Source organism: Sinohyriopsis cumingii, chromosome 5 (genome assembly GCF_028554795.1).
Source record: "Sinohyriopsis cumingii isolate HCF-2022 chromosome 5, ASM2855479v2, whole genome shotgun sequence".
In the NCBI taxonomy this organism is placed as follows: domain Eukaryota; kingdom Metazoa; phylum Mollusca; class Bivalvia; order Unionida; family Unionidae; genus Sinohyriopsis; species Sinohyriopsis cumingii.
In genome coordinates this window covers 11611980-11626129 of record NC_142965.1, presented here as the reverse complement: position 1 = coordinate 11626129, position 14150 = coordinate 11611980, and the positions used below count along the sequence as shown (strand labels likewise).

Here is a 14150-nt window from a genome sequence, read left to right as displayed (position 1 = left end):
TGCCATTTGCCATTAGAACCAAGAAGAGTCTGGAATAGAATCCTGGAGACAGAGTGTTTTGAACAAGTTCTACTGCTCTTTTCCAAAGAAGATGTCTATTTCCTGCTGTAATGTGGTAGCTTTAAGTGGATCTGATGGGACGTTGGTGAATGTTGGAATTCTGGACAGCGGTGGAGGAGTGTGAAACATGATGCAGAGTCCCTCGTTAACCACTTGCTGAGTCCAGGTATTGTTGCAAATTTTGTCCCATTGGGCAGTGAAGAAAAGAAGCATTCCTCCTACCAGGATGTCTGGAAAGGGCAGATTGGAGACAACATAATTTTTTAGGGGAAAGAGGTAGCTAAGAGGAGAAATGCTGAGTCAAACGAAAGGCTCCCATCTGTGTTTCATTAGCTTTGGTTTGCGATGGCTGTGGCTTACACTGAGTGGATCTCTGGCAGGACTGTTTTCCACAGGTTTGTGTCCTTTGGGTGGCTCTTGGATCCCATTCCTGATTTTCTATAGTATCCCTGTAATGAAACTGTGGTGGTGGGTTAGGGAAATTTGGTTCTTTGGTGGCCTGTTTAAAAATCTCTTCAGTCAGGCTGCTAAACAAAAGGTTGGATGATAAAGGTTGTGTGCACAGTCTGGCTTTATGGCGGTTCTTTAGAAAGGTGGAAGTTGTGAGTACAGAATCCCATTCAGCCAATTGTCGATTAGTAGCGACGGTGACCACATTGTGCTGCCCTATTTAAAACATGGGTCATTTGTGACACTTGCTCCCCATGCATGTCCTGTAGAAGTCAAAGTGGGAGGAGAGAGGCTTTGTTCCACTTGTTGGAAAATTGTCATGGAAACGAAGTCAAGTACAGACCCCACGGTGATAATATTGCAAACTAACTGTTGAGTATTGTCAAAGGCCACTCGTTCCATACGTATGGAGTGTGGTTTGGAGATCCCCAAAGCGGCGATATCCCGGTCTATTGCTAGGGTTTCCAAGTGAAAGGCTGGTTAGTGACAATGGTAGAAACGCCGACAGAAGTGAGTTGGAAGGCATTTTTGTGTAAAGAAAAGTCTGTTAATGCTGGGATCCTGCAATTGGTGGTGAAGACAGTTCAGAATGTCTCTAACTCTCCCTGACTGCAGCAGTAACTTGAAGGCAATCTTCTCCTTCTTCGTCATAAGATCAACAGATGCTGGGACTCTAGTCTAGTTTGTTGTTTGTGTGGGGGGAGGTGGGCAAAACTCGGGGGGTGCGGTGTAAAAGGTGGAATACTTCTCAACGGAGGCCTGGAAGACTGAATCTTCATTTGACATCGTAAAGTCCAGAATCGCTGATATTCCTTAAGAACAAGCATCATCGTCCTTAGTTGTATGAGGTGTGTTTGAAGAGTGATGAGATCTGCCGCCCACAAAACTCATACCATGTCTTGAATTAGAAACCGTGACCTCCAGATGGTCACTGAGAAGCGAGGCTCTTCCCATGTCATGGTGTGAGGAGATTGGTGAGGCAATGTCTGAAGAAGTCTGAGGAATTGAAGCAGGCTTTGTACCGGATGGAGTCCTGAGGAGGAATATATGTTGGAGCAGTCCCTGTGTATTTTGACGTACTGGGATAAGGACTGTTGTGTGACTGAGCCCTAAAAAGAGGATGCTGTTGCCACTCCTGATCACTGGAACATGGCCTGGGCTAGTTGTAATGGAAATAGGCCGTGTATATGTGGGAGGAGCATCATCAGACTTATAATGTTGGGAAAGATTATGGGATGCTTGATCCATGTAACCTGTCTATATATCTGCAGATTGAGAGGGAAGTGATGGCTGTTTGATAAGCTTTTTCTCTTGTTCTGCAAGAGAAATAGAGTCAAGTTCGATAGGAATCGCAAGTTGCTGTTGTTGTTGTAGGCTTTAACGCCATTTTCAGCACACGATAGGCTATACATAGCGGCCAGTATTAATGGTGGAGGAAGAAACCGGGAAAAGCCCGGAAAATCCCCCGACCCATGAGAAGCTACTGGCAAGCTTTCTCGCATACCCACATTGGCCGAATCTGAGACTCGAACCCACGCAGACAGAGGTGAGATGGCAGTGATCCGTAACAAAGAGTGCTTTAGACTACCCGGGGCCCCTGAAACTGTAAGTAACACTGGGTCTGGAGGAGGTGACTTTGGATGCTGGGGCAGTTTCTGATTTTGTTGATTTGGGGCGCTTTGTGGCTGAAGGGACAGAGGTTGAGTTATCCCCCTTTTCCACCAAAAAATCCTGTACGAATGAAAGGTCAGGTTGCAGACTGATGATGTCATCATCTTTTGAAATCCATTTCTTCGCTTTGCGCATAATTCAAACCTGTAAGTATAATGAGCAGAAAATATAAACATGAGGGGCCACTTGTAGGTACTATCGGTGAGAGCTTAGCATTGGCACAGTAAGTGATAACAGACTAACGTCAACGAAAATTAGAGAGATTATAATGCTAATAAATATACAATGATATGCCTACAACTGTCTTGTTAGAATATCAATACGGCGCAGAGCTGACCAAAAGAAGGTTACCTGGAAAATTATGTGATAGCAGATGAATTTAAGCCAATACCACAATACTACCTGTCGGAGAGGTCAAGGATGTCGTGGACAGGTATAATCATTGAAATGTGATGTCCAGATGACAAGACTGCCTCGACTGAAAATAGCAGTCAAAGCAATAAAGGTTATATATATATATATATATATATATATATATATATATATATATATATATATATATATATATATATATATATATATCAGTATAAATAATTACGATATGTAGATAATACTACTTGTCGGAATGCTCAGAGACGGCCTATACAAGTACAAGTATACAGTGAGCTAAAGGAAGGTAAAAATGCCAGGCAAGGAATGTCCATCTGTATGTACCAGAAGCAGGATTATACAGACAAAAAAGTCTTCTGAAAAGTATAAGAAACTTGCACACATAAGCAATGCAGCCTGGACCTATCCAGTGGTGACATAATGGTCATACATGCATGTGATGAAGATATATATATATATATATATATATATATATATATATATATATATATATATATATATATATATATATATATATATATATATATATATATATATATATATACAACAAGTATGAACAAATGTCAGCAACAGACAGACAAGTTGGAAAATAGAGATGGAGTATACTTTCCATGAAGTGAAAGGACTCCTCCAACTGAAACAGGTATGCTTTCAAGATGAAAGGGGATGGCAAGGTCTCTTTTGAAAAGAGCATGCTGTGTCGCATGAGCAGAAGTAAAAACTGAAATATTCATACTCTTTGCTGCCAAGTCTTATCGGTAAGGGGAAATCACTCTGCCCATCCACCACAGGAGTAGCAGACAACTTTTAGCTCCCTTTAGCTAAATGTAGTATCTGTGAGGGCTGGATTTGCGAGGTAGTGGTAGTTCTCCTAAGTTATTATGATTGGGTAACATATTTGAATGAGAAATTTGGATACTTTAAAATCTGAGGCAAATAAAATGGACACCTAAAAATCTGTGAGACTAATACAATGGAAACCTAAATATCTGTGGGACAAATACAATGGAAACCTAATGATCGGAGAGACAAATACAATGGAAACATAAAGATCTGTGAGACATAACAAGATAAGAACTGCAGTAGTGCAGCTGGTAGAACACTGGACTCATAATCCAAGGGTTGTGGGTTTGATACTTGCCCAGGACAACCTGATTTGACTGCCTTAGTGTGCCCTTGAGAAAGATACCTAGGTCTCATTTCCTTGGCATGATATAGCCAATAATGTGTTAAAAGCGTTGTTAAAATCCCCTAAAACAAATGAAACATGACAAATCAGGAAAATCCAAGGATTGGATGCTAACAAAACTATGATAAAAAACCTTAAGAACAGTAGGAAGATTATCTTTATCAGGTTTATACAAGATGGCTGCATCTCCAGTACATCATCCAAGCTTGGAACACTTTAACGAACATCTAAACTGTTGATACTGCCAACTGAACAAAGACTGTTATAGTATGCTTGCCTCTAACATGGGCTTAACAATAATTATGACCACATATGACAATGAGTTTAATGCCATATCTATATATATATATATATATATATATATATATATATATATATATATATATATATATATATATATATATATAATGGACATTCAGCTGTTGTTAGTGTTGGCAGTGAAATGCTTCTGATCTGCATTGTTATAAAGATGTTGTTTCTACATACCTGTCCATTGTAATATTGTAATATGCAGTATTTGCTATGTTGTATCTATGTATCTGTCCGTTGTAATATGGAGTATTTGTTTATGTTGTATCTGTGTATCTGTCTATTGTAATATGCAGTATTTGTTTATGTTGTATCTGTGTATCTGTCCGTTGTAACATGTAGTATTTGCCATATCAGTAAAATAGCTCATCCAAAGTTTAATGTTACCTTGACTTCCAATCTAAAACAAAATTTCATGTATTATGTACACATGCATCCAGATATATATTTGCATCTTGCACCTGAAGTCCAAAACCAACTGACCTTACAGTGTATGGTCACATTTTTGCCCCACAAAAATGAAACAAGTTTTGCAGGAAAGTAATATAATTTATATTGACTTTTTATTGCTAAAGTATCAAATCTGTAATAAATCAGATATTTTCCTTGGCAAATATAATCAAAACTACAGTTATTAAGTGAGATAAGAATTATTTTACAATTAGTTGATACATTTTTTCTTTTAGAAAAAAAAACACCAGAAAGGTTGAAATTCCAAAATCCTTTATAACAACGATTTTATGTGATACAACTCATCATTCCCTTTTCTACTCTCACAATAAAAAAGGAATAAATGATTAAAAAACATGAATATATCAAGTTAGGTTCTGCTGTACTCACTTTGGGTCCAGGGTCTGCAGGAACTGGTTGTGGATGATCAGTCTTTCTTCCTCACTTGGAGGAGATTTTAGAAGAGTTTTCTTTCCCTCCTCTATCCTCTTCTCCTTATTAGCTGTAAAATTAGGTACTACAAATGTGACAACTCATACAATTAATTCAGGAGTCCCTCAAGGCTCTGTTTTAGGCCCTCTCCTCTTTCTTATCTATATAAACAATCTACCATTAAATGTGACTGTGTATGATTTTGATTTTTAATGTAGCTTTAACAATTATCAGTCATACATCAGAACTAGATGTAAACAAGGTTGCATCATCCTCAGCAAGTATTCAGCAAAGGAATCCATTGTAAAATTATAATCATGATAAAAAAAATTTTTTTTTTTGCTGCCAAGGCTGCCAGAACAGTGATATGTCATAGTATTATGCATGTTGCAAGGTTCTGGCACCATTTGCATGGCTTCTAATGAACTGTGTTTTCTCCTAAGATTTTACCTATTTCATAGAAATATTTATTAAATTTTTACTGTAAGGAAAGCAAGCTATATCTGATATTTAAAACTGCTAGTATTATGACATATACTCGTGTATAGCCCCTTCTCATATAAGCTGACCCCTCCCAACTGTATAAGTAAAACAAGTGTATGACTTATTCATAAGTTGACCGATAAGTCTTATCTTACTACTACTCCATCAGGGATTTCAGTACAGGTGGTCCTGGGGGTTCAGGCATGTGATCTTGTCTTTGGTGATCAACAATAGCAATATATGCTGGTAGTCAACAAAAAAACTTTAAAAAATTTCAAGTTTAGAGCTTGTCTTGTGGATAAGCTAACCTCCATTCTTCCAGGCTTTTATTTTTTCCTAAATTATTCAGTTATATGTGAGTACATACAGTACAATATACCTTCTCCCATCTTGAATAAAGCTTCTTCTTTCTCTCCTGTAGGATGCAGAGGATTTACCATGACAGCGCTGAAACAGAAATTAAAAGATTTACTGAAAAGATCTCAGCATGACAAGAACTTGTGCAAGACAAATATCTCACCAGGCAATAACTTAATTGGCATAGATCAGACTGACTTAATATTATCCAAGAAATTAAGTTCTTTGTAATATTTTATCCTGGCAAGAACTAGTCTGAAGCCACTACAGTGAAACCCCTTAAAACTGAATCCTCAATTAACTGAAATCCCTTCATGTTTTTGAGGACCTTAAGTTTTCCGTCTTAAATATCATTATTTCATTTCCAGTAAACTAAATCCCCTCTACTCCGAAAACCAAAAAAATTTGATTCCAAATTTCAATTTCACACTTAAAAAATCCCATAAAACTAAAACTCACTTAAACTTGGAAATGTATTTTAGCTGCTAATTCCAAACACACTCTGTACCAGATTATTTATGATTAGCAAATACTTAAGGAGACTTATCTTTGCGGTTAAAACAATACTTAATGTGTATGCCGAGACAAATTAGGGCCTATAAAAGGCCAAGCAGAAGGCTTTGCACTATAAAAAGAATTGGCTTTTTGATAAATAATTAATATCTAAATGATAAACCATTAAAGAAAGACTATGTTTATCTACCTGTGATTGATGCTATTCGTTTGCATGCATGATTCATAAAACATGTTTTGTTTATTTCTGTTTTAAATTAAATGCCCTGCGATTTTAAAAAATTAAATACCAGGCATGCAGACTTTCTTTTGATGCTTTACTGAGTCTGACAAAACTATTCCAAAAGTTAGATTTTCAAAGGAGAAAATTTATTCCATGTATTTAAGTAGCCATGACTGTCTGTCATTTGTCTTCATTCACATGTCAATATGTCAGAACAACCAGCCTAACTTTGTAGAATTGATCTATCCGTAAAATTATTCTGATAAGAGAGTTTGAATCTGTGCCACAACCTATGTTGAAGAAACATGAAGAAGAATTTGGCATACGAATATTATGAATTATAAAAAATATTTAAACATCTTGGATTATCATTCATAATTCTAATGGATGCCACTTTGGTTTGCTTGATAAATAGAGGAAGTGTTTCATGGAGTTTCATGAAGGACCTGAGGGAATCATTTAAGCATTTCTTCTGACCACCCTGAGATTGCTTTCCTTCATTCAGCTTCCCATAAATATTCTTGTAGTCACTCTTTTGTCATCCTGGTGATGTGGTCTGCCCATCTTAACTGATTTCATCAGCAAAGTGTGTGGACAATTGGAATGCCTGACCATGTGAGAACCTCAGTGTCTGGAACCCTGTCATGCTATCATGTTCTCATCAGTTTAAAATGGTTCAGCTTCTTGGCATAGTGTCTGTACACCATCCAGGTTTTGCAAGTGTCCAGCAGGGACAGCAACACAGTGACTTTGTTGAACTTTAGTTTTGTTTTTAGACTGATGCCTCTGTGCTCCCTCACATTCTGCCAAAGTCAGCAAATGCTTTAGCAATTCTGGCATTGGTTTCATCATCAATATGCATATGACTGTGCTGCCAGGAGGGTTTGGCCATTTACTGTGATGGTAACTCTGTGTAAGGTGTTTCTGGTGTAGGTTGCTATATCAGCTCTGTCTTCGTGATACTTTAAGTGAGATCGAAATTGTCACAAGCTGAAGAGAAATGGTTCATACTCTATTGCAAGTCAGATGCAGATTAGGCATCCAGAGAACAGTCATCAGCAAAAAGGATATCACCAACAGTCATCAGCAAATAGGATATCACCAACAGTCATCAGCAAATAGGATATCACCAACAGTCATCAGCAAAAAGGATATCACCAACAGTTATCAGCAAATAGGGTATCACCAGCAGTCATCAGCAAATAGGATATCACCAACAGTGATTTCATGTACCGGTAACTTTCTCTTGGTCTGTAGTCTCCTCAGATTGAAGAGCTTGCCATCAGCCTGGTATCTAAAGTAAATCCATGGCAGGTATCAGTGGAAATAGCAGAAAATCATGCTGCTTAAGGCTGGGACCAACACACATCCTTAAGTGACTCAAATGATGACCCACTGTCATCTGCAACATGAACAAGTATGCCATCAAGGAATTGTCAAACCAACACTATGAATTTACCCAGGCAACAAAATTTTGACATGCTCTTCCAATGGTCCTCAAGGCTGACTGTGTCAAAGACTTTTGTCAGATCAGGTTGGAATTCTGTTCTTAGCACTTATCTTGTAGTTCATGAACTGCAAACACCATGCATATGGTCGCTTCTCCTTTACTGAAGCCACACTGACTCTCAGGCAGGACCCCTTGATTGATGTGATGCATATGGCTATTCAGCTGAATTCTGGCAAGGATTTTGCCAGCTACTGACAGCAAGGAGATGCCCTGATGGTTGTTACAGGATAATCTGTTGCCATTAAGCTTGTACAAGTGGATGATGGATAGAATGACATATGCATCCTTGCACTCCTGGGCTATAATTCCTTGAGTCAACATTAACTGAAAAGGGTTCAGTCAGTTTCTGTGCCATGTGTGACCCTCAAGCTTTGTATACTTCTGCTGGAACAGTCTCTGTTCCAGGTGCTTTGCCATTTGACTGCAGTTTCAGTCAGCAGTGGAGGATCAGCAAGTGATATGGTGAATTCCATTTGGGGCAGTCAATCAGATGCCACCTCGCTGATAGATGACTGTTGTTTGAGGATGTTGTTCAAGTGTTAATTATTTTTCTTTTGTCAGTGAGCAGTGTTGTGTTGTCAGCATTCAGTATTGGAGATTTTCCTGATGACTGTGGCCCATATATTGTCTTAAGCACCACAGGAGTTCTTCATGTCATTCGTGACCGCTTAGGACTGAATCTCATCTGTAATTATAGTTCAGCCATGAGTATTGCTGCTCTCCGATTCTGCATTGGACAGTCATCTTGATGCCATTAAAGGTAGCCTTCTTAGATGACAAAGTGTTGTCTTCAAAGCAGGCCTTCAGTAGCTATTTCTTATTCAGATGTCTCTGTACTGCAGCAGTGTTCTCATCAAATGAATCTTGATATTTACGTGTGGAGGGACTGAGAGTTTTAGATGCAGCTGGCCACTCCAGAAGAAGGTGAGTTGTCCTTCCTCAGCCAGGTGAGTTTCACTCAGGGCTGCTATCTAATAACTGAATCTAGCCAGTTTATTTTACCAAATACAGCTGTCACCAATGAAATGTCACACAATGTATGGAATATAGGTTTCGACAACTCTAAAACCAAGAATCTTTACAAAGCTAATAAAAACAATTCAAGAACAATGCAAATAAAAAACCGCAAAATTACACCAACTTCAAATGGTGAAATGATGATTAAAAACATAAGCCAGGATTAAAACTAGGTTAATTTTTGAGAGGCAAGTATCAAAGTATGGGCTTAAATAAGTAAATGTACAGAGACATTTGAAAACTTTCTATACAAACCCTTTCGTAACTGGATTTCTAGCAACCATTACAAATTTGGCTTGAATCATTTTTGTCCAACAGTTATTGATTTCCTAGAAGAATAAACAAAGATTGTAATTTATAATATTTATATTAAAATATCAAATTTCAAAGAAAGTATGCTTATCATCATCAAATGCGGCAACAGAAGAAATATAGAAATAAAATGGAGATGCAGTTTTTCTTGGTAAAACTAATTTTGATAATATAATACTTACCTGTCACTATTGCCATGATTATGTCTACTGGGACACAAGTTCCCACCTCCATGCGCATGATTCCATCCTCCCATTACACAGAACATTGTAGAAATCTATAAAATAAAAAACCCAGAACCAGTCTCACTACCATGTCATAGGTTCATGTGTGATACTCTTCATCTTGACCTGGATAAAGACTACATTTGAACCATCAGAGTGGGCTGGGAGGATGGAAAAACACAATAGTTACAGTGAATTTTCCAGTTTATAAGGAGGCTGATGGCTGAACTGGAGCTCTGCTTTAGACTGGTGCAGTGACTGTTCCATGAGAGAACCTTGCCTCTCTGAGACAGACTCTGACAAATTATTTTCTCACCAGGAATATGACAAAATCAGATGGTAATCCCTTCCAAGGCTGTCCAGCAAAGGGCGTTCCTAACCTCCACATAAAGAGAAGGAATATGTGAGTACCTGTTGCATGAGGTATGCTACCACTGATGTGGGACCATTGCACAATGATTCCTTACCTGGTTGACACAACCCTGTGGGGGCTAAAACTTCTGCCCTCATTTCCAAATTGTTCATGTGGAGGGTAGCTTCTTCCCAGGACCATGAAGCCTAAAGAACTAGCCCTTCTGGCTCCAAGTGAGCACCCCAAACTAAATCTGATGTGTATGTGAACAGACAGGAGTGGGTTCATAGGCATTGGGACTCCTGTCAGAAACCAGACTAGATTGGTCCATAGTGGAGAAATCCATGTTGCCAGGGGTCCCTGTGCAGTTTTCAATTTGCCAGAAGGAAAGGCTCCAAGTCCCGTCTTCCAAGGGGAACCAGGTCCACTGTGCAGTTCAAGGTCCTCATGAGGGATAGATATAGGCCAGCCAACGTTGTAGTCTTTGCCTGAAGTGATATAAAAAAGCATGAAATTGAAAATGTATCAGTCCAGGCAAAACTGGAGGTATTTCATTTGAGAAGGACAAATTGGGAGGTGATTAGTACAAGTCTAGAAGGTTGATGGAGACTTCACAGCTGCCAGGCCTTATGGCATTTCTGACTGAGGCTGTATTCTATTTTAAATGGTTCCTCCTGAAGAAATGTTTTAAGGCAGAAAAAGCAATGATAAGCCCAAACATTCTGCATTTTATGAATGCCAGAAAAATCTGGGAGCAGGAAGCCTGAACCTTGTTATTGGTCACCCTCTTAACTGCACTCTTTGCAGAAGGGTGTCCCCTCTTCCTTTAACTGAACCAGATCTGACTGGTGAAAAAGAATGGGGGTTCTTGCCAAAGGAGGATCTTCTCTTTACTGAAACGAGATGATATCATCTATTATAGATCTGATTGACTTATTTTCTATTATGCTTGACCAAACCTATGAAAAGATGGCTAGCCATGCACCCATGGGAATCCCAGAAAGAGGGATGCTTAGAAAAGGGGGATGAGCCCACCAACTTCCTTGAACATTCTGATCACTTCATGGAGTGTTAAAGACCTGTCTTGCAACTCAGATGAAGAAGCCTTCCTCAGAACTTACAGAGCCTGATCACTTCAACCTTCTAATAAGGGAGGCATGATCTGCTTGTCGCCTTCACCAAGCAAATGGCCTTGAGGGTGCTACTCATCCCAATATGGAGGGTAAGACTCACTCTTAAGAGGGTGGTGCTCACCCCAATATGGGGGTAAGACTCACTCTTGAGAGGGTGCTGCTCATCCCAATATGAGGTTAAAACTCACTCTTGAAAGGGTGCTGCTCATCCCAATCTGGGGGTAAGACTCACTCTTGAGAGGGTGATGCTCACCCCAATATGAGGGTAAGACTCACTCTTGATAGGGTGCTGCTCACCCCAATATGGGGGTAAGACTCACTCTTGAGTGGGTGCTTCTCACCCTCATCTGGGGGTAAGACTCACTCTTGAGAGGGTGCTGCTCACCCCAATATGAGGGTAAGACTCACTCTTGAGAGGGTGATGCTCACCCCATTATGAGGATAAAACACTCTTGAAAGGGTGCTGCTTATCCCAATCTGGGGGTAAGACTCACTTTTGAGAGGGTGATGCTCACCCCAATATGAGGGTAAGACTCACTCTTGAGAGGGTGCTGCTCACCCCAATCTGGGGGTAAGACTCACTCTTGAGTGGGTGCTTCTCACCCCAATCTGGGGGTAAGACTCACTCTTGAGAGGTTGCTGCTCACCCCAATATGGTGGTAAGACTCACTCTTGAGAGGATGCTGCTGATCCCAATATGCGGGTAAGACACACTCTTGAGAGGGTGCTGCTCATCCCATTCTGGGGCTAAGATTGAGTCTTGAAAGGGTGATGCTCCTTCCTTTACAGTAGTCATGACTCACTGTCTAGAGGGCACAGCTCTTCCCTAGACAAGACAAGACAAGACATGACATGACATGACATGACATGACATGAACTATTTAACATCAGCATGATTTAAAACAAGAATGCAACATATTAAGCTCTAATGAGCTCCTTACAAACATTACATAACACAAATGAGGCATTACAGCAAGAATGATTAGCAAGACATCTGATATAAAACAAATGAGGCTTTATAGCAAGCACAATTAGCAAGACATCTTACATAAAACAAATGAGACATTACAGCAAACACGATTAGTATGACATCTTACATAAAACAAATGATGCATTACAGCAAGCATGATTAGCAAGACATCTTACATAAAACAAATGAGGCTTTATAGCAAGCATGATTAGCAAGACATCTTACATAAAACAAATGAGGCATTACAGCAAACATGATTAGCAAGACATCTTACATAAAACAAATGAGGCATTACAGCAAACATGATTAGCAAGACATCTTACATAAAACAAATGAGGCATTACAGCAAGCATGATTAGCAAGACATCCAAACACAACATAATACATGAATATAGAATCGGACAAAACACACAATGCGTTACTCAAGACATGAGTAAGCAAAGAATTTTAAAAGTCAGTAAGTAAAAGTGAATTTAGTATCTATGATAAACTAAAAAAACCCACAATTTAGGATTATTAAAAACTCAAAATTATTGGTCAGAATTGAAAGTTAAATCAAATACAGAAGTACCAAATTAGGACTGAAAAAGCATGCAGCTTGTGCCTTACTTAAAAAGAAAGGAACCAACAGTAGGGCACTTTATTAGTACATAAGACAAGGACAGATAAAAAACAAACATTAGCAGTCATCAGGGAGTGTGTGGGAGAAAGTATTATTTTACAGATATTTCATTTAGTCTTTACTGTGCCAGGATAGAATTAAAGATCTAAAAGAATTTGTTCGACTGCTCTCTAAAGTGGTTTGGTAGTTCATTCAATAGAGTGGTTTGGTAGTTCATTTAATAGAGTGGTTTGGTAGCTCAGTACTTAGAGTGGTTTGGTAGTTCATTCAATAGAGTGGCTTGGTAGTTCATTGAAAAGAGTGGTTTGGTAGTTCATTCAGTAGAGTGGCTTGGTAGTTCATTCAACTGAGTGGTTTGGTAGTTCATTCAATATAGTGGTTTGGTAGTTCATTCAATAGAGTGGCTTGGTAGTTCATTCAGTAGAGTGGCTTGGTAGTTCATTCAACTGAGTGGTTTGGTAGTTCTTTCAATATAGTGGTTTGGTAGTTCATACAACAGAGTGGCTTGGTAGTTCATTCAGTAGAGTGGCTTGCTAGTTCATTCAATAGAGTGGTTTGGTAGTTCATTCAATAGAGTGGTTTGGTAGTTCATTCAATAGATTGGCTTGGTAACTCAGTCCTTAGAGTGGTTTGGTAGTTCATTCAATAGAATGGTTTTGTAGTTCATTCAATAGATTGGTTTGGTAACTCAGTCCTTAGAGTGGTTTGGTAGTTCATTCAATAGAATGGTTTTGTAGTTCATTCAATATATTGGTTTGGTAACTCAGTCCTTAGAGTGGTTTGGTAGTTCATTCAATAGAATGGTTTTGTAGTTCATTCAATAGAGTGGATTGGTAGCTCAGTCTTTAGAGTGGTTTGGTAGTTCATTCAATAGAGTGGTTTGGTAGTTCATCCAATAGAGTGGTTTGGTAGTTCATTCAATAGATTGGTTTGCTAGTTCAGTCCTTAAAGTGGCAGCTGCATATCTAACAGACTTTTTTTGCCCAACGTTGACATTTTGATCCTTGGGACATCTAAAACATTTGAATATCTAAAATGATATGTATGGTCTTTAAAACTTATTAAATCATTCAAACAATTTGGAGCACACTTATTCAGTATTATGAAAGTCTGCAGAGCCATTACATGGCATTGTTCCCCTACATCAGGAGGGTGCTGCTTACATCTAGCCAAGGGTCATGAGTGCTCTCATGGGCTTTGAAAGGGTGCTGCTCTTCCCTAGCTAAGGAGTATGACTTACTCTCACTCTTATATTTTCCTCCCTTGGGAAGGATCCTAGACTGAAACCTGTCCAGCATAAACTGCATTGGCACCACCATCAGGGATCCCAGGGCCCTACATTTATTATTATTATTATTATTATTATTATTATTATTATTATTATTATTATTGTTGTCCTCAAATGAAGTGGAAGATCTCATACCCTCTTGGAATTGAGGAGTCTTCTTCTCAGCCCTTAAGGGCTCTGATAAGGATGGCATAC

General features: G+C 38.9%; 1 protein-coding gene across 5 annotated transcripts in view; it reads right to left on the bottom strand.

Moving 5' to 3' along the window:
- LOC149798635 (acyl-coenzyme A thioesterase 9, mitochondrial-like) overlaps positions 1-14150 on the bottom strand; it is a 132283-nt gene that overhangs the window by 57378 nt on the left and 60755 nt on the right. For 4 of the 5 annotated variants that reach the window (XM_089957469.1, XM_089957467.1, XM_089957472.1 and 1 more), the window contains 3 exons: positions 9549-9643; positions 5814-5881; positions 4910-5021 (listed from right to left, as the gene is read on the bottom strand). In XM_089957469.1, coding sequence (XP_089813595.1) covers positions 4910-5021; positions 5814-5881; positions 9549-9643 — 275 coding nt within the window. Of the gene's footprint in view, positions 1-4909; positions 5022-5813; positions 5882-9309; positions 9384-9548; positions 9644-14150 lie in introns of all 5 variants that reach the window. The other variant, XM_089957471.1, reaches the window with a different exon arrangement.